This window comes from Branchiostoma lanceolatum, chromosome 6 (assembly GCF_035083965.1).
Source record: "Branchiostoma lanceolatum isolate klBraLanc5 chromosome 6, klBraLanc5.hap2, whole genome shotgun sequence".
Lineage (NCBI taxonomy): Eukaryota > Metazoa > Chordata > Leptocardii > Amphioxiformes > Branchiostomatidae > Branchiostoma > Branchiostoma lanceolatum.
This window is the reverse complement of record NC_089727.1, coordinates 16,991,087-17,012,080: the sequence shown is the minus strand read 5'-3', so window position 1 is coordinate 17,012,080 and position 20,994 is coordinate 16,991,087. Positions and strand designations below refer to the sequence as shown.

The following is a 20,994-nucleotide window of genomic DNA, read 5'->3' as shown; positions in this document are numbered from 1 at the left end:
TTTTCTTAAGCTGGCGTCACAATTCATGCGAGCGTTGGCCAAATTTGTAGATCGCCCGAAGCTCGCCGAATTTCACAATCGTCCGAGTGTCGACCATATTTTCCAATGAAAATCTCGGATGATGTCCGTCGAACACTAATAACTAAAAATCCCCCATGAGATGGTACCATCTCTTGGACATGGACGAAGTCAGAATCGACTAACCTGGTAAAAGGCCAGTATTTAGATCAACTTTGATTTCTAAAAATCGCCCGAAGCCCGCGTAATCGACAGGACGTTGGCCGTACTTCGGCCGAAAATGCACATTTGAAGCTCGCCAACACGTCGGCCGAGCTGAATTTCTTATTTGTGACGGGGGCTTTAGGAATGCTAAAAATTATGCTAGGTGGTTGTGAAATTTTTCAAAGCAATTAATTCTCAATGTTGTCAACTGACCAGCCTACATGAGACATACGAGGCCAAGCGTGTGGAGCACCTGAATGAGCTGCAGAGGAAGGAGGAGGAGATGAGACAGATGTTCGTGGTCAGGGTCAAGGAGAAGGAAGGAGAGCTGAAGGAGGCTGAGAAAGAAGTAAGAGACTCACATGCATTCCTTCTTCTTAAATGTTTAGGTTTTTTTAATGTTTAATGGTACAATGCCTTCAAAGAATGTAAGTCTTCTTTTGCAACCATTTTGTGTTGCCATGTTCCATATTTGTCACTGGAACTAAGGACGTTTGAAGTTAGAAGATAAACTAGAAAGGCAACATTTTCGAGAAAATGCAGGATATTCCTCTCCCATTACCTACACCTCATATATCACATCCTTAGCATTTACAAATAAGGGAATTATGAAGTTTCTGCATGAATTATGGAAAGGAGGTCATCATTTGCATAAGTTATGTCCAGGTGTATTTAACCTTCAAGATAAAAAATATTTTAAAGTCTTGTGTGCTCTTCATTTTAACTTTTTTTGAAGTGAATAGTTGAGAAGGAAAGTTTTCACATGGTAAAAATTTGAATTGCTAAATTTGCTGCTGGTAGGAAGAGATGATCAAATATTAAAATTCTGCCTGTTAGCAAAATCCCATGTACAAATGTGGTGGCTTTGTCAGCAGAAGGTAGACATGAGAATAAGGCCGTGGACAATAGTAGTTCGGGTACAAAGTAGTGCGTCACATTGCTTGAAAAGGCCATAGTTTTTCTTCTGTGCACGTTAGCGAGGCTAAAACTGTGGTGAATGGTAGAGGAATACGTCAGTTTTGAGACGCGAGTGTGATTACAATGTTTGTTCGGTCAGGTTGGATTCGCGCCTGGATATTGTTACCGCCCGACTACTGTAAGTCGCCTGCAGTACTGTGACCTCCGCTGGGGGTCATATCAAAGTGGCTTTTAAAAGAGAACGAGCCGGCAAATTCAACCTCATTTTGCAGATATTTTGTAGATTGAACCTTGAAGTCAAACATATTAAAATCTGGCACCCTAATTGTGTACCTTTCTATAAATTTGCAACCGTTGAAGCTTCTCACCTTGGGATCCTTAACTATGTAAATCCCAATAGGAGAAATACTGTGGTCTGCAACCATAAGGGTGTGTTTTTCCAAAGGCATAACCACTTGCCCCTCCCCAGCTCCATGCCAAGTTCGACCAGCTGAAGCGGCAACACTCGGACGAGAAGAAGAAACTGGAGGAGAAGAAGAAGATGCTTGAGGAGGAGATCAACCTGTTCAACAAGAAGAAGCAGGCGGCCATGGCAGCGCAGCAGCAGGCACAGCAGGCTGCCGCCTCTGCCACGCAGACCATCCCCAAGGCACACAAGAAAAAGTGAGCTCTCTCTGTCTTCTTCCTCACAGCTCTCCACACAGGACCAGTTTTGCCAATGTACTACAGCTGTAGGTGCTTCAGTTTCCATACAAATTTTGTAGCTACAAAGTACAGATTCATTCTGTAGCTACAGAGTACAGATTCATAACTTCCTCAAAATGTCTGTTTTGCCAAAGTACGGCAACTGTAGGTGCTTCTGTCTCCATACAAATTCTGTAGCTACAGAGTACGGATTCAGTAAGGACCAGTTTTCCAAAGTTCTGCAGCTGTAGGTGCTTCTGTTTCCATACAAATTATGTAGCTACAGAGTACAGATCTGTAACTTTCTCAAAATGTCTGTTTTGCCAAGGTACGGCAGCTGTAGGTGCTTCTGTTTCCATACAAATTCTGTAGCTACGGAGTACAGATTCATAACTTCCTCAAAATGTCTGTTTTGCCAAAGTACGGCAACTGTAGGTGCTTCTGTTTCCATACAAATTCTGTAGCTACAGAGTACAGATTCATAAGTTTCTCAAAATGTCTGTTTTGCCAAAGTACTGCAGCTGTAGGTGCTTCCATATCCAGACAAATCCTATAGCTACAGATAAAAGAGTCATAACTTCAAGTGTTACAAGTTATGTCAACAGAAAGTAGTGTATACAACAGTGTTTCGATGAAGATTATTGTTTGAGGTAGACTTATTATGAGTAGATATTCATTGATTAATTTCCTGGTTGTCTGTTGACATGGTTATGGCAAGACTGGTTCTGATGAATTCCCCCCTATTTTAGTTGACTTTTTGTTTTCCTCAGTCATTAAGCCAGCATGTCTAAACTGCAAGAATACTCTACAAACTTTTGAAGAGAAATAAAATACTCATTGTGAAAAGAAGAAAAAAACTGCCGGTGGCTTGGATGATTTGACTGTTTTAACCAAAATGTTGAATTTACATTACTCAGAATTAGAGGCGCCAAGGTTTCCATTGAATTCCTGAATTGCATTAGGGAATTTTATAAAGATGTGAAAAAATGTATAGCCTCGATTTAGATGGATTCTTCCTACCCATTTGGTATCATTTTGAAATATTTCAGATCAATTCTTTTGAATTCCGGAAGGGAAGGGAGTACTTCCAGTTTTGACATGTTTATCATAATCTTTCACTTGAATATTACACTACAGCAAGTTATACATATAGATTCCTTTTATTTATGCGCATAAGAATGAAATTTAGAAGGCAGTTCCTTCAAGTTTGTACCGTCATTCACGTAGGAAAATGCATTCTTGTTTTTTTGACATGTAGAAAGTTTAGATGCAGGTTTAGATATGTTGTACTTTCATATTTTCCCTTGGTTGCAGAACCTGAGTGGATAAGTTACACAGCATAAGCGGACCATTCCACCTAAACCTTATAACCTGTAACTACTTTTACTAGGAATGTTACCACGATACGGTAGTTAAAGCATGGCTCTGTAATGCAGGGTTGTGAAGCCATGTATGAATGAAATGTTATAAAATGTATGCAATGACAATTTGGAAACTCACGTTTGGATGTTATGATGAAATTTGGCAACTAACTAGCTACACTATTCTCTTAGTCCGTAGTAGATATGCCCCACAAAATGGTGTAGTGAAAATGCATTGAATACTCACAACCATTCCAGTGTAAAGACTTGTTGCTTTGAGTTTTATTTTATTATAGAACAGAGTTATCCGTCAATATAGGAGTTGCTTTGTTTTTTCCTTATTTCCTTAATTGTATTATGCTAGGAGAACACGTAGGAATTATAGTAAAAATTATGTCATATTGAGAACGTCTTGGTTTTTTTTATGGAAACTTGGCAGAAAATTTGGTGTGATGCCAAACTTGAGGTAGAAGCATGTATGCCTAATCTTTGTAAGTTGTAACTGTTCTATATCTTATGGGAACTTTCACATGGGGTTTTTGGTGCACCCACTCGTTTATTAGTTGATGTCTGAAACAATGCACTAGAAAGAGACAGAAAGACATTGAATATTCTCAAGTGCCTTAAATCTGACCTTTGACCAACTTATAGTTGGACAGTTTGAAGGCAAGGTATATCTGTTACCTTTTGTTATACCATTTCATATCTCTACCACAAGAAGTCTGCATATATATGTACTTTGTGGACCCTGCTCTAAAATTGTTATCCTTCACAAAACTTTGGGCTTCTAACAGAGGCACAGCTCAGAAAAATTGACTACTAGAAATTTGTCCTAAGACTGAGAAATTCAAGCTGAAAAAAAGTTTAGAAATTAGGATTTTTTTTTTGTAAAAAGAAAACCACACATATTATAATGCTTCTGCAGCACTCACCTACACCTACCTATAACCTTGCTTCATATTGTCTCACAACATTTTATACAACACACAAGTTTTAATAATACAATGAGATGAATGAATTTTTGTATCTGATGTGAATTCTAACAATGTTACCTTGTATCTTAGCATGCTTCCTTGGTAACAATGGATCGAACACATTGCATGGTATGTATGAAAAAGCATTTATCGTGTATGTATAGGTGTCATGTGGTGTGCGAATAGTTACTTTTGTATCCATTTCTACTGTAATGATAATAATGATAATAATAATAAAAATTGTACTGTCTTCCAAGAGTGGAAAATGTGCCTGGCTCTCCTTATAAGGTGTTGGATGGCTTGTATAGTTGTATAAAACACACAAGCATGCAAAGAACTGTCAAAGTAGGGCACTGCATGTGATATTCATTGTTGTCTTTTCACCATGTCTTGTTAAAGGAAACCCAAGCAATATTAGGGCCAGAAAATCAGATTTTGATAGTCAATTTATCCAGTCAATTTCTACACATGATTAGTTCGAACAACACTATCACAATGTATAGCGACGTCCGTCATGCAAAAATACGACGTCGTTGTGATGTGAGAACTCACTGAAAATCGTCGCTGGGGTTTTTGTAGGCTTTCGAAACTAACGGCAGTAACGTATGGCACGTTTTTGCGCGGTTTTAAAATGCTCAAAGTAGGAAGTTATTAAGCAAATGTGCTGAATAGTGTTAGTAAATGTCACTACCATGAAGATTTCAGCTTTTTTTTTTGTTTCCATACTTTGAGCCCTAGAATTGCTTTGGTTGCCTTTAAGTAAGTGTGGAAAGCATGCAAAACATGCATGTCATTATTCGTAGTTTGGTGTTGCTTAAGCCTTAGTATGTTAATGATTTATTGATAGGATATTAGCATTTATTAAAGTCAAGAAAACCTACCACATTTTTAGAAGCCAGTAGTTTGTGTGTTAGCATAACTATTTGTTATTCATACAAGTAATGATAGTTACATAGTCATCCTGAATTGGAAACTGCAAGAATTGTCCGAAAACTTTCAAAGAGTACATCATATTGTAGGAAACATGTTTATGGTGATGACACGTGGAAGTGAGACCAGAACGCTGCGCAAGTCATTTAGATAGCAAGGAAAATAGACATTAAGAAGATTACATTATATTTTCATAGTGTCAGCCAAATAGCTATGTCCTTTATATGGTTCACATATAAAGGAGCGCATTAGAAACTTTAATACCTCAAAATTCAGGTGTTAGAAAGAAGATCTAGGCTTTCAATATTGTGTACTGTGTAACATGTCTGTGTGACACTGTAAGAAAATAAAGCTGAGATTCAGTACGTCTTCAAAATTCATGTATTAGTCTTCCTCCCTAAAACTGCAAGGAACTAGAAAACGAAATGACAGTGTTCAGCTTTTGCCATACTCTGTTAACATGTATTGATCAACACAATGGCGTGTTTGATTGTACCATCCCCTTAAATGTCAAGTATTTTGTGGAAAAAAGTGCACCCAATTCTGATATACCGTAAAATTCCTATTTACGTACGCACCCCTCCTAACGTACGCACCCCTGATTTGGGGACGATTACGGGCCTGACTCAGTGAGTTGAAACGTTCAGGGGAAAAACCCTCCTGAACTTCAGTGGATAGTTAAGAGGTTGACATGAATGATCATCCTTCCAATGATGTTTACCGACTTAAAGGGTTACTGAGAAAATGTTTCTGGGTAGAAAATATCAAACAATTTAAATATATGTATTATTTATTCTTTATTACTGATTGATTGTGTGGTAGCATTCCACAATTCATTTGCATGAAGATGTACCATACTCTCATGCTGATATGTGATTTTTCTGAGGAAGAACCCCTCCTAACGTACGCACCCCGACTTTGGCGTCAGCCTGGAGCACCTGCTTGCAACTTGAAAAGTTTAAAAAGTGCGTACGTAAATAGGGATTTTACGGCATCACACAATGCAAAGGGCACACATAACTCTCTCCCAGTTGAACATGAGAGCAGAGCTCAACCTGTGGTTCAACTGCAGGGAAAATACTCCTCATCCCAAGTTGAAATGAAAGTACTTACTTGACGAGGTTAACTTACCGACAATCACTAACTTTTAAACTTTTTGTCTGCTTGCTGCATTGCATGTGGCTATCTCCAGTCAAACGTATACTATGGATTTTTCCCCATTTCCACTTTTGCTGTTTTCAAATTTGATGCTTGCGCTTACATAACTTTTGTTCATAAATGATTACAACGTTATTTCTTCCAATCTTCACTGCAAGAAACAAAAAGGTTTTGCCCCTTTGCAGTAGCCAAAAAATAATTTGTTGAACATCCTCCATAGTATACTTTGCAGCGTGAGACAGCCAAGCAGGCTTCCATGTAACAATGGCTCGATGTTCTTGCTGCAGCTTGCTGTGCAATTGCATGACCCAATGCAAAGATAAAGCATCAACCAGCTAACTCAAGCTAACACAATGACCTCAAAGACTAGGTGTGACAGGCCATTCAATGTAATATGACCAGTCGTTGCACCATGTGCCTGCGAAGCCGGCTTTACAGATACAGACTGTTTTTACGCTTTTCTAGAAATGACCAATCATTTAGTCCTATGTCTGTCCCCAATGTTACCAAGCAGAAGTCAGATACTGTTCTAGTAACAGTAATTTTTTTGAAAGCAGAACTACTGGGATGTTAGGATTGATTTGATGCCCTAACCTGACCTTGAGTTACCTGAAGGGGTGTTTGTAAAATTCAAATGATCTACACTTGGGAAAGCAGATATTAAACTTAAAACTCCAACAAAATTTAATGTTTAGGGTAATGGGGGCTGAAGATATTCAGATTCAGAACCAAGGAACTAAATCTGGCAGGCTCACTTGAATCTTTTTTGCTCTGCTCACATCTGCAAACTGCATCAACTGTTTGCCCTTATTTTGAGCTGGAAACGCTTAAGGGGCTTTGGGCTCTGCATTGGCAGCTTGTAGGGTATACTTGTCAACAGTTCCATGCTGTATAACTTTGGTCTTTGCTTTAGGTTGGACTCCTGGAAGTTGTGACTTAGTGCAAGGTAAGGTGTGGTATGTGCTGGCATAACAAGCTTCTCTCTTTGTAGAGCGTTTTCACATGACGCCATCACTGTCTGCTGCCATGTTGATGCATCTGCATTTCATTGAACCATAGCTCAAGTGTTTTCTGACATTTAAAGATCTAACCTTCTCAAATAACAGCTTTTAAATATCTACAGTTCATAGAAAAGAGTATAAGAAGATTTCTTTAAAACTTAGGCACTGATAAACACAAAAATGTTGTTAATGTTACAATCCGTCAAATTGAAAATAGGGGTGCCAACATGGCGGTCAGCTGTGTCATTGGAAAGGAAAGTGGAAACGCTCTATTCTTTCTACTTATACAACCCCATGCTGTCCCTATGTCTGCTCCAAAGCTATTTATTAGCAGCTTCTTTTGCATCCACATTAACTGCTGAAGCAAGCCGCAAAGAGCTTATGTGGATTTTATGTTTGTCTACATCTCTCCAGAAATTACACTCTGTGCTTGCCTTTGTGTGCTCTGTGTTTGCCTTACTTTTCACCGCTGCTTTGTAGTTGGGCCAAAATAGACATGCCTCTAAAATACAGTGAGGTACTTTCATTTCAAATCGACTCACAAGACGGGATGCCCATCATACATGTACAAACGTGTTACCATGGAAACGATTTCCATATGACATGCTCCATGAGCTCTTTGCCTCATCCAACTCATGCTGAATCTCATCTTCATTTGTGTACGATCTTTATCATCATGTTCTGATTGTGTGGTTGTCTACTTACAGCTTTCTTTGTGCTGTAGTCGTGCTGCGTTGTGTTTTTTTACTCTAACCTATTCTCTACTATCTTCTCTTATTTGTTCCTTCCTACTGAAGGGTTCTGAGGAAGAAGCCATAGGCACACCACAAGCAATAGACGCTCGGGTGGGTGATGGGCTTTGGAGGGAGGTTACCGTATATTCGCCAACACCAACAGTCACTCCAAAACCACGGAACTCGTGTCTCCCCCAGACTGCAATAGATTCTGCCTCGATAGATCCAACCCTCTCTGCTGTTGTGTGTGTGTGTGCCGTTCAGATCTCGGCCGCAACGCCCCACGTCTCGCATCTGGCGGCTGGTTGGCTGCTGGGCGTTCCCCCCGACCGACAGTCTCCCGGGAACGCCGGACTGGCGACATCACGCCTCTTCGGACGTCCACAGAAGAAACGCGCTCCAGAATCTATTTCCGTCGTACTAGAGTAGGTACAGTGTACATCGGGGGACATTTTCCTTTGCAAATCAATAAAAGCCATATTATCATATCATGCTAATGTTCAGTTTAGGACCTTTTGTGTAAATTTCATCTGTAAGTCAGTGGCAATGTTGTGTATATTCCTGTGTTCCAAGCTGTGGCAGCTACAATGCACTAAAACTCCAAAATAAGAAGCATTGACAAAAGAATGCAAAGCATTTCTATATAATTATGTATGTATCTGTGTGGAAACATATCGAATAATTGCTTCAGGAAGTACAGTTTTGTTGCCTTTTTCAAAACTGTTCACAGTTTTGTAAAATTATCCGTTTTTTACTTGTCGAGAAATGGCCCCTACTGTACACTGGTTGCTACTAAAAACCGAGACCATGGCTTTTATAACAATAATCATATAGCACAATATTGATAAAACTCTCCGTGGAGATTATATAATTGGTTATGGCATCTTTGCACCGTGCAATATTTAACCTGAACGAGGTAGTGTATAAAACCGATACAAACAGTACTTTTTATGTATATCTAACGAGTAATGGTGTTAATTTTTTTCATTTCCTAATGCCAAAACGTAGACTCATGGGCAGAACCTTAGCATAAAACTTGACGTCTTTGGATGCGCCTTGTAGATAGCTCTGACCAGATTGTCTCAAGTGTCCCAGATAGATGATGGGCATTACATGACTGACATAGAACTGATGTAACAAAAAATATGCACAAGTTTAACACGTGTGTGTAATGGTAAGATACAGATGGGTGTTCAAGAAGTTCAGTTCCAAATGCTGATACAATGTATATCTTCAATTTCTCTCGTAAGAATGGCACTAACAAAATTGCTGTATTCCTGTATTGTGCATACAAAAAGGACATAATATTTAAGGAATTTTTCTTTCTATGGCAGGAAATGTGATCCTGAGCTTTTGACTATAATGATTAAGTCTTCCACAATATGACAACCTTTCAATGGAAAATATGAGCTTTAATTTCTATGATTGAAATACACAGTTTATTTGATGAACTGTTCCTGGGACCTTAATTTTCGCAAAAATCAATTCAAGAATCAGTAAAAATGAATACCGGGTAATATCAAAACAGTACTTTTCGGTAAACCTGTTTATGCAAACCAATGTAGACATTGTCAAGTGAAGGTCCTGGGGATTTTTCATTTACATACCTTACCTCATACAATATTTCATATCATTGCATATTTTATATCACAGTGCATTTTTAAGAGTATTCTCAACTCCATTAGGCCACACCAATTGAATTTCTTGGTTAACATTTTTTTTTTTTAAATTTTAGCTAAAAAAAAAATCATGAAAACAGAAGGCTGGGGTGAAACTTGCACCTGACCCTGTTCACTCCCTGAAACTGTGTACACCAAAGTACAAACTTTCCTCTGAGATTCTGTTTTCCAAATGATTTTCCAATCCAGCAAATTCCGTTAACCAAGAAATTAAAATGTTGTGGCCTTAGTCCAAGATTTGGAGTGGCTCCAGAGAACTTGGCCGGAGACCACCATGAATGAATAAGATTCTTGGAAAACTCCCCAGTTTGTGTAGTATACTGAAATGTCCCTACAACTTACTGAACTATTGAATTCCCATTCTATCTACCATGTAAAAGTATAATACATTAACGGGAGACTGAGTCTCTGTGGAAAGTTTCGAGACTGACAGTTGCAAAATAAAATACACAGATGTATGAAAAATAGGGTACAAGCCATCATAGCAATGTGAGAAAATCGATCAATAAGCCATCACAGTGGATACAAAACTGTATGTCGTAAAGCGTTTCTACAAATACTCGCTTTTAGATAAAAGAAACAAATAATCTTGCATATACCACGGATAACTTTTGTACTTGTAAAATAATAATGGAAGGTGTGGGGAGTGTAAATTGGAACAGGTACCGTAGAGTTAGACTTGCTTTTAGTACTACTGTACAAGCTTTAACATAGTGGAAGAACTGGAAGTTGACTGATGGCTGCTGATATATAGAAGATGTGCCGTATTGTGGAGAAATGAATGCACAGGGTTCAGTGAGACTGGACGCTAATCGTATGAAGGTTTGTTTAATTGTTTCCACATCGACTTTAAAACTTGAATTTCTCTGGACCGTCTGATGAAATAAAAAGAAAAGATTTTGACTGGCAAGTCTGTGTGTTGCTAAACTGTCACATTTGCAGATGACACAGGTAGGGAAAATGGTAGCTTCTTGCTAAACCAGAAATGACCCCTACAGTGTGTATGGGGTGGTAGCTAGGAGTAATACATGTAGAAGTTACTGTAAATGCAGAAATGTTTGCGGTGGTTTTATGTTCGCGGTTTTCACGATATGCTCTTTGCCGCAAACTTAAAACCACCGCGAACAATTTTTCGCCAGTGTTCCGGCAGCGCTACTATTGCTTCAAAGGTGAACTCGAAACCACCGCAAACACTCCATTTTCTCCCTACCGCGAAATTAAGACCACGCAAACTTAACTGCATTTACAGTACTTGTTGTTGAAACCTGGAGAAATTTGATTCCTGTAGCAGTTCAACTATGTTTGATCCTCGGTTGTAGACTGCTCCTAGGTCCTACAAGAAAGGCTTTAATACGATGATGTAGCTTTTAAACCGATTTTTGAGACAGATTCGATGCAACAACCAGTGTATCCTCTGCTACATCCTTCTGGACAAGATCATACCATTGATCGCTAAAGGAAGTGACATCATCATCGTTACCATGACAACAAGTATGATGTAACTTCCTGCCATATCCAAAGCTTTGTGGACTGGACTGATGTGGATAATGAGATGTTGAATGTGCTGGCGGAAAGCCACCCAGAACGTTGGAGGGCCGGAATTATGCATTTTACTGGACGACTTTTGTACTTTACCGCTTCATGCAATAAATCATGTCTTTCAAGTTTCATCATGAACTTGTACTTGGTGCTACTATATTTCTGTCAGGCTCTAGGTATGCTTTAACAGTTGTACTGTAAGAATAACATTTCATGATCAACTTGTACAATGATACAGTGCTATAGCTACACACAATAATGAAATATGTATTGCATTTCTACTATGAGGAATAAACTAAAAAGATCCACAGTTTTCCCTCCACAGTTGTCATGGTTTACTATTGGCTAATCATTGCGTTTAGAATTCTATCATTGCAAAAGTTGTGTTTAATGCTATTGAGAACGCATGCATTTGAATGACCCCCCTGGAATGCATTGTCTTATCAGGGGCCTTGATAACTGCAAGGCCATCTGTCAATGTACTATATTAATATATATGCAGAAATGGCAGTAGTCCAAAGTTAAATCTGGTTATCTTGGTGGAGAGACACCTAGTGTTTCAAATACATACTGCAGAAAATGGTACTGCTCTTGTTTGATCAGTGCATGGTCCAGTAGAGACACCTAGCGTTTCAGATACATACTGCAGAACAATACACTATCCTTAACAATAAAAAAACGTTAAAATTTATCTGGAAGTGCACAGATAAATGTATAGTTGTCGTTAACCCATAAACCTTTTATTCAGAAAGTGAACAAGGTCATATAATAGCTTCATACAATAACCACGCTAAATATTCACCATTATAGCCAATTCTTAAAGTTAGCATTTGTATGTGAGTAAAGGTATTGCCCAAGTTCATTGTTCTGCAGTACTTATCTGAAATGCTAGGCGTCTCTTCAGTACCATAAGCTGATCGAACCAAAAGGAACTTTTATTTGCAGTATATTTTTGACACGCTAGGGGTCTCTTTTATACTGTCTGCTGATCAGACGTTCTCCATCTTGAGGTCTGCCAGCTGTAGACCACATCAAACCACAAGGATTACAGTACACACATGACAGCAGTTTGTTAATGACCAATCCCCACTTCATTTCTGCAAGGGAATGGCGAAAACAACAAATGCTTTTCAATGTTTACAGTCCACTGAAAATCGCCAAAAGAAACGGCTACTTCTTGCACGTTTGTAGCCTTCAGAACTTAGCAAAAACCAAACAAAACGCAACTGTATAAGTAAGGACACGTATGCACTTCGAATGTTACACGAACCAAGGTACTGGATCTAGCCAGCCCAACCACCGTGTCCAGAACAAACTACAGACCATATATGTATGCGGGGATGAGATGACGTGCGTTCAACAAGCCTACATGATGTGTGAAGCCAGAGGCTCCTTCTGACAGCTGGAACAAAACGGGCCTGTACAGATGAGAGCCAGCAGGCCCAGGAATTATCGCCCGTACAGTCCACCACCGAGCCTGTATACATCAACCTACATACCAAAACTTCCTTCCTGCCCTCGCAGAAAACGCTGATCTTTCCCGTCATTTCTGGACTTGACAGCTGCCTTCTGACACAAGCTCCTAGAAGGAAGGCCGCCGTAACGTTTGAAGACTTCTTGAAGACTTGAACATTGCACGAGGGGGACGTCGCGGTGGAAGTGGGATATTTTTCTTGGATGTTTGAATGGATGCCACTCTGAGACGGTTCCATGGGCGTTCTTAAACTGGACGGGCAGCTCTGGAAAAGTAAGTAACAGTTACCGTCTTTTTTCCTGTCTTAAACCTTAGCGTGAATCCGACTTCTTCTTACAAATGTCTTCTATCGTGTCTTCTAGCTTTGTGGCTGATTATCAATGAAGGTCGGGATTGTTTTGTTATTTTCTGTGAGGCCATCTTGGTGAGGGATTGAGGCATTTTGTTTGCCAGCAAAGCATAGTCTTCGCGTAATTGGCCCCTCGTTGTTTAACGTTACAGCACCACGAAAGAAGAGCGTTTCTTGTACTTATCCAACAGAATAAATGAAGAAAATGATGTATGTAGAGAGGTACTCGGTAGGTTGTGGTTTGAATATAACGTGTCGCTCAGCATAAACGCCTGAGACAAGACGATACGCAAAAGCGCAAACCATTGATTGATCTTAGATAGCTCGCGGTAATGTCACGAAATATCGCGCTGGCATCTATCTATGACGTTCGCGCCTTTTTATCGTCATCTGCGTTCATTCAAACCGATTAATAACGGACGGTCCCTTCAGCAAGAATCGCAGAAGATCTTCCCTCGGCCTGGCTGAACCTTGAGATTCCTGCCCAGTGTCGTCACGTCTGTGCCGCAGTCCCGCCGCTTGTGAGCGTGTGCAGTTCACATGGACAAGGTTGGTGACAGGATAGCACGCTCCCCCTCCCACCACCGCACCGTGGTAGAAATGAACCTCCCCTTTTGCCTCAGCATTGACGTTGGTCCCCGCCTGTTGCTAGGATACCGAGGGTGGAAGATTACTGCTGATCTTCCGCGGCTCTGATCGGCTCTAGGGAGCCACATCACCGCTTATCTCCCCAAGGAGGCGTTGTTAGTGTAGGGGACCGTGCAAACGACGGTTCTATGTCCTTGGTTACGGTGTATATGTATTCATCGTGACACGGGTCTCTTTCAACCTTTCAAATGATGACGTCAAACGTAACGGGGTTTCCTGGAAAACGACGTCGGTTGCTTGGAAAGTCGGTGCCTTGTAACCTGCCGTAATGATGTTTCATCTCGCACAGGGACACGTTTTTTTTAGAGGCTGTCGTCCTGAATACTAGTTCTGTCTGGTAATTCTTCGCATTAACCACGAAGGCGCATTTACTGAGGGCCCCATATAATGCTAAAATTACATGTGCAACTGGTGACGTTAATGGGTCTTGTAGATTAATATTCTGACGGCGTGCGGTGCACCTGTTGCGTCAAATATAGTAACCGGAAAATGTAAATTTCATGCTTATTTGCAATATTTTGAAATGTTGAAACTGCCGTATCAGATAAACCATTCCTTATTTCAAGCCGTAGAAGTAGAAGAGATGGTCGTTCCGGTATCACTTTTTGGATCCGTCCAAAGCATGTAATCGTAAGCTTTATGTTCCGATTACTTTTATATTACTTCAGGTCCGTTATCTGTTTTCTCCCTTTTCGGTGCCTCATTGCGTAATAGATTTGATGGACTGCGGCTGGCGCAAGTATCGACGGTATTTCTACCTTTCACAAGTTTTAGAGCTTCGTTTTTTTTTTCGTTCCAACGTCTGTTAGGAGATCAAAAGTTCGAAACAAGTCAACATCTCTCATTAAACTGGTTTGAACCGAACCACATCACAAGAAAAGCTGGTCCGCGTTTGTGCACAACTGGCCATGTTTGTTTTGGCCGTGTGTCCGTCGCGATAAGGCACGTGACACTGACACAACACATCCCGCCCAGCTGGACTGTTGTAACCCTTCGGAGCTGTGACCTCGGCCACGATTGGTCATAAAACTTGATTAAATCAAACAAGAGAGAATGTGCAGAACTGCCCCGCGAAGGTTGCGTAAGATAACCTACGGTTGATTGACTGTTTCCGAATGGCTACGCAAGACCTAATGATGCAATGCCACAATTTCATTGCTGCATATAATCTCTAAAGATTTCAAGACCTATTAGTCCTAAATTCGATTTGTCTTACGCTTGAATTTATCATAGGAATATCATGCAAAACGTACAAGTATATAATGTTAACTAAAATGACAACAAAACACACAAAGCGTAAAAAAGATTCGTTTTTCATCGATGAAATTCGTTGAGCGCGATGTCAAATCGCTCAGTCAAAGCGAGGTCGCCAACGTGCCGCGGGTCCAGTGTGATAGGGGCTTTTTAGGGACAAAAGACATGCATGTGTGTTTTGTTATAAACGGTCGATCCTCTGACGTATGTCTCTTGACAACCAGGGATAGACTGCTCGTCTTCCTGTTGTAATTACAGTAACATCTTGCACACTAAATGTCTCCACGACACTTTCATAAATAATGGTCAGTCCCTTGCTGAGGAGGGGGACAGGGCTGTCGCTTGCTAGTCTCTACCAGACTTACTAAGCCGGCTATAGGGATAATATTTGCCAGGGTTTCACTTGCAGGCTCCTAGGATTGCAGATTGGACCCTCTCTCCGTAGCCGACTCCCTAAAGCCCCTGTCACACTTGTGCGTATAGCCGTTGCGTGTGAGTTGCGCGTTGACATTTTTGTCATACGCCGGCGTGCGCACAATACGCGCCTAATTATGCGTATCTCAATCGTTTTGTGAAAGTTTTAGGTACGCAGTCATACGCACAATATGGCCCAGTAAGTATGATAGTTTGGGTTATTAACGAAATTACGCTAATACGCAAGTTATTCGTTATAAATAGCTTTCGATTATTTTGATGAATGTGCGAGGCACATTTAACATGTGAATAACAATGTGTGGGTCACACATTTGTAAAAATAATCGAAAAATTTTGTCCATACGCAACTCACGCGCAACGTTTATACGCACAAGTGTGACAGCGCCCTTAGCATACAATTCACTCTATTTGGCCAATTTCTATTTTCCCAGCGATCCGCGGGGCTTGGTGGAGGCTAGTCGCTTACACTGCCCTGACAGAAATTAACGGACACGTTTTTATTGAACGACTCCCACAGTCACGGCTAATGTGGATCCGTCAGTGGGCGTGTGGAGTTCAAACAGATGGTTCACGTCCGTGTCACATTTTTCTCACTTCCCACTTCTTCTAGGAAGCCCACTGTGATAACTTTAAACTGAAATGGTCTGAAACAAAGTCTGTCTATAGAAATAATCAAAGAAACTTGGCAACAAACTTCACTTAGCTTCTTATATTCGTGTCTGGCAAACACTGAGCAGCCTACGAATGGCTCAGAGATTGCAATAGGACAACCCCGTTGCGAAACGCGCGCGTGTTTTTTTTTTTCGTTAGGCCACACCAACTTGATTTTATGGATGACATCCTCTGGAGACCCCAAAACTAATGCGCGCGGGCGAAAAAAAAAAATTCCTGAAAAAAAAAATGCTGCTAAACCACAGGGCTACTAGTACAAAGCTGGTATTGCGAATTGAACCACAGAACACAGTTTATTTGTAGGAGATACATGTAGGTACTCTCTCTATAAATAGAGACAAAAATACCATGACAAAAACGCCTAAAAACATGCCAAAAACCTGCCGCACCCACTCCTCTGCTTGGAGAGTACATGTAGGTTGTCTTGTTCATCATAGCAGACTATTAGAAGGTATTTGGCTCCAAGGACTGTGGATGATATATGACTGTGATGAGAATACTCATATACACCCATAAGGGCAGTTTCAACATACATGGCATTGAACTCCATATTAAGCCTTCCATGGTTTACGCTCACAAATCCCTCTGCCAATCCCTCAATTCCTCTCCCATGTCTCTCATTGTTGCAAAAGTCGGCAAGTTCCGGAGTTCTGTGTAGCCTTGGAGGAGGTGATTTTTTTTTTTTTTTTTTGACAACAGGCGAAAATCAATGCGCGCGCGGATGTCATCCATAAGATTAAGATGGTGTGGCCTTACAAAGGGCCAAACGTGATTTCAAGGATCGGTGGTCTTTCGACTTGACCGCAGGTTGAAGGGGGAGGGGTACTTCCCATTCGTCAGGCTGACTGACTGACGCTCAAGGAACTATGTCTTGATGACGAGGGAGCAACCGAGGACAAGGGGGTGAAATAAGTCCACTCCAGAAAACAAAACCTTGGCTTTCTTTCCTCTTTATAAGGCCCAGATGGGAGCAGTCCTGTGATTCCTTGTGTAAGTTATATCCGCCTATCTCGGTGGAATGAAATACAATGCCTCTATATCAGCCTTCAGCCGCCGCTGACGTAAAGTGATGTTGAACGTACGGAGGCAAATGTTTCCAAGTAAAGAAAGGAATTTTTTGCCTCAAGCTAGAGAGCGAGCGAGCCACATCTGATAAACACGGCTCGCAGCTGTCCTTGTGGTGGTTGTGCCAAATTTCCGATCAACACAATAACAGTACGTCCGGGCATGCGAGGTAAATTTTCTTCTTGTTTGCATGTGATCGACAAAGGTATTGCAGGACACCTCCTTCTCTGCTAGAAAGCACTACAGCGGTAGCAGTATGGCCGTCTCTAGCAAGGTCGTCGCCATTCCAAACGGTCGTCGCCGTATTGCTGACCGCTCGATGCCATATCTGAGCGTTTCATATTTGGGGGGTATAACAAGAAGCCCAAACATTTATAAAGCAATAAAACTACGACAGTATGGATATGAATAAAAAATGTACAAGAAATTATCGAAAAAATGGAATGGACCCGAGTCATAAACACTTATTCCTAATCAACCACTCCACGAAACATCACGATGTGGATAGAGCGTGCTAGTACACTTTAGTGACGGGGCTTGCTAGTACAAAGAAAACGACGACCGTTTCAAAAGGCGACGACCGTTTACTAGACGGGAATTAGCAGCGAACGATGAACGGTTTTGGAAATGATGAGGACAGAAAAAATGTGCATTTGTGAGCAAATGTCGGCTTTCTCGTTTTAATTTTTTCCCCATCTTCATCGTTTACTTGTTCTTGCTCATCTCCTCACTCTCTCTCTGAGTCTCTCTCTCTCTCTCTCTCTCTCTCTCTCTCTCTCTCTCTCTCTCTCTCTCTCTCTCTCTCTCTCTCTCTCTCTCTCTCTCTCTCAGCTATTGGCACTGCTCCTAATGAACGATGATGATTAGTGGTCTTTCCCTACGTTCCTCCTCGAAAGATGTGATAAAATATGTTGATATTCCCATAGAACTTCATCCCTAGCCCTCAATTGCCACAAATTTGTTCGTTGTTTATGTTTTAGTTGAAAATATCCAAATACGTCGCGTACGCTGATTGCACCCAGACCTAAGACGAAGGATAGTCACCTTAGCTAACCCCCAGCCCCCCCCCCCCCCCCCCCCCCTCTTATGGAACATTTCCAGGGTTTTGCTTTCTTCTCTATTAGAGCCATTAACTGCGCCATTTATTTTCATTTCGGCATGTCAGCTTTCTTCTCATATCTGCCCCGAGTTCTGACAGCCGCGGCCTAATTGACCGAGAAAACGGTGCATATGAGAAGAAGGTCTCAATCTTCCCAATCATCCTCTGCTTGCAAACTATGTTAGCCATGTTAGCTATCTTCCAAGAGAAGATATGTTTCTGTCGATCAAACGCCGCTTTGCGGTTCTTATGTGTACTGCAGACGATTCGCGATGTGCGACAATCATTCGGTTCATTCATTGGATTTCCTCGCAGACAAATTTATTACCCTCAATTTCGACCGCAAATGATAGAATGAAAAACAAGACACCTTGTTCCCTTTTGGTGTGTGCTGTCCCCCCATCGTAAGGGATCCAAACTCTAGAACCTGTTTACCTTCGGACATCTGTTGTGAGATTGACAGCAGGCGCCCGGTGGATAGCGGCCGGTGTCGTCAGGGCAGTTGACCTGTCATGGTCTTGTTTTCCCGTCAAGGCGGTTTACCGCTAGACTGGTAGCCATACCGATTTCTCTGCGGGGCTGGGAGTGATGCCCGCCCGCCCAGACAGATTAGCCCGCCCGGGGGTAGTTAGTTCGCTCCCGACGGTGGCGGCAAAACTACGGTGGATGCTTAACTATGGTTAGCCTGGGTGCCATCCTATTTCTACCGATACCCTTTTAGGTAGAAATAGGATGGCACCCATGCAGGCTTAACTATGGTGGCTGCGAAACTCTATATGGCAGCTAAGACAGACTGACAGAAACTGGTCAATTTAGCGGACTGGGCCCGGTAAATAAAACACACACAAGCCGACCCGTAGAGACTGGGACCAGGCTAGTTTACAGCTGGTAGACCAAGGAGGTTCGTACCCTCTATGTGAAACGGTCACTTGCTTTTCCAAGTTCTTGATTCGTGACTATATATCACCGTGAACGCTAAATAATTAGGCCACTTTGCCTACAAGACACTAGCGGTAAAATCGACAAAACGGTTCCTTCAATGCAGTCTGTAATCAGCGTAATGTTTTGCAAATCACCCACCTGTGTGGTGTATATAGCATGGTGTCTGTGGTTGAAAAAGCGATTTGAAGATGAACCGCTTCAAATTCATCGTATCTTGTACTTACAACGTTCAAGGATATGTTCAAGCATACTCTCACATAGCCTGGAAACCATACCATTGGGGGCTCCTCGATATCTCTACGGCGCTGGGAGAGACCCCGCCCGCCCAGACAGCTTAGTCCGCTCGGGGTGTGTTTACGGCCTTGGGTGACAGCCGAATTAGAAAGGCTATCAGAAACGGTTCAATACAACAGACTGGACCCGGTAAAACACCCCTAAGCCGACCCCTAGAGACTGGGACCAGGCTAACTCTCACACAATTCTTCCACGAAGGCCTGAACCCCCGGGCTAATACCATCGTAGGTACCCAGGTGGTCATTGCACTAATGCGAGGTTATTGACCCGTTCTTGTGAGCGATTTGCACGTCAACAGCGGTCCCTCCCTCTTCCTCCACATACTGGGAGTCATCGACCTTTAAAATCACAATTCCGGCGTCAGACTAAACAATGTTTGGATTCAGCATAATTCGATTAACCTGCGGGGTCCTTTGGAATACAGTACTGGGCCGTACCAAACAACTCTGTTGGAAGAAGACACCAGAATGCCCCTAGGCGTAGAGACATTGGACTGAGGAGAGAGGTTTACGGCCGGTGCTTGACCGGACATTTGTTCGTCAACAACCGGACAGACGGCCTGAGATTGATTACCTCTCCAAGACGTAACTAGGTAGCTCTCATGCTCAATCTACGAGCTAGATTGCTATCTAGCTACCTTTCTTCATGATTCCCGTGGCTTTCCAGTAGTGCTGTCTTTCTCTCTCTTTCTTTAAAAAGAAGTTTCATTGTCTTTCTTTTACTATTTTCTTTCCTTTCCAGCCTTTCGTAAACAACTATACTGTAGTATTGTAAACAACTTTTCTGAGAAATCACTAATGGAGATCTAAATAAAACAAGCAAGCAAGGAACACACCTTTTTTCCCGCCCTCTCTCTTTCTTGTCGTCCTTTCCCCGCTACATCGGCATGTAAACACACCCCAACCTCAGTGGAACCCGCCGCCAATGAGACAAGTAATGATGTGCTTGTTTCGGCTGATTTGTAACAGTGTTTATTATAATAACGACATCGTGGAGCGGTCCCTTGGGTTGTGTTTAGAGACGAACACGTGCGACGGCGTCAGTACCGGGCAGATGGGACGACTTGGCCTCGTTCTGCCATGTGCGCAGCGGGCGTTTAAAAAACAGCCAATGGAATGTACCACAAAAACACTCGGCCTTCCAACTTTACATAAAGTATCTCTGCTGGAATAAAACCCATTTCTCTATATAGAAAGATCCACATAGTTGATATGTAGGATATCAGACATGAATTGTCGTGCATTTCAACAAGTTTGGAGGAAAAATACACGTCCTCAGAGATTCATGTACACCCCCTACAGTCGTTAGTGGTATGTTCCTGAGGAAATATCGTCCAGCTGACACACAGGCGTTCCAATAGTTGGGTCTGGGAGTTTAAACTTGGAGGTCCAGATCACCACATGCAGGACCAAGGCTTTCGTCTTCGGGCGGCCATGGTTGTATTTGCGGTTAAGGACGTCATGCGCTGCCGTTGGAGAAAGAAGGGCCTTTCCCTAGGTAGGCTGAACTCTTGCCCTACTTTGCAAACTCTCTGTTATTTTTGTTTTCCTATGTGTGGTGAG

The 20,994-nt window shown here is 41.8% G+C and overlaps 2 protein-coding genes and 1 long non-coding RNA gene across 9 annotated transcripts in view; all 3 read left to right on the top strand.

The window, feature by feature from the left end:
- The window catches only part of LOC136436900 (septin-11-like), a 48,830-nt gene extending 39,397 nt beyond the window's left edge, over positions 1-9,433 (top strand). For 2 of the 6 annotated variants that reach the window (XM_066431291.1, XM_066431290.1), the window contains 3 exons: positions 439-571; positions 1,610-1,803; positions 8,247-9,433. In XM_066431291.1, the coding sequence (XP_066287388.1) occupies positions 439-571; positions 1,610-1,803; positions 8,247-8,406 (487 nt within the window). In that variant the 3' untranslated portion in view covers positions 8,407-9,433. The other 4 variants (XM_066431294.1, XM_066431292.1, XM_066431293.1 and 1 more) reach the window with 4 other exon arrangements.
- Positions 9,434-12,550: 3,117 nt separating this feature from the next.
- LOC136436898 (rho GTPase-activating protein 6-like) overlaps positions 12,551-20,994 on the top strand; it is a 73,799-nt gene continuing 65,355 nt past the window's right edge. Inside the window, exon 1 of one of the 2 annotated variants that reach the window (XM_066431289.1) lies at positions 12,551-12,947. In XM_066431289.1, coding sequence (XP_066287386.1) covers positions 12,911-12,947 — 37 coding nt within the window. In that variant the 5' untranslated portion in view covers positions 12,551-12,910. Of the gene's footprint in view, positions 12,948-20,794; positions 20,930-20,994 lie in introns of those variants that run through there. The other variant, XM_066431288.1, reaches the window with a different exon arrangement.
- LOC136437501 (uncharacterized) lies at positions 16,172-16,722 on the top strand. The gene is made up of 2 exons (XR_010756195.1): positions 16,172-16,348; positions 16,451-16,722. It is a non-coding gene; the product is annotated as an uncharacterized lncRNA (long non-coding RNA).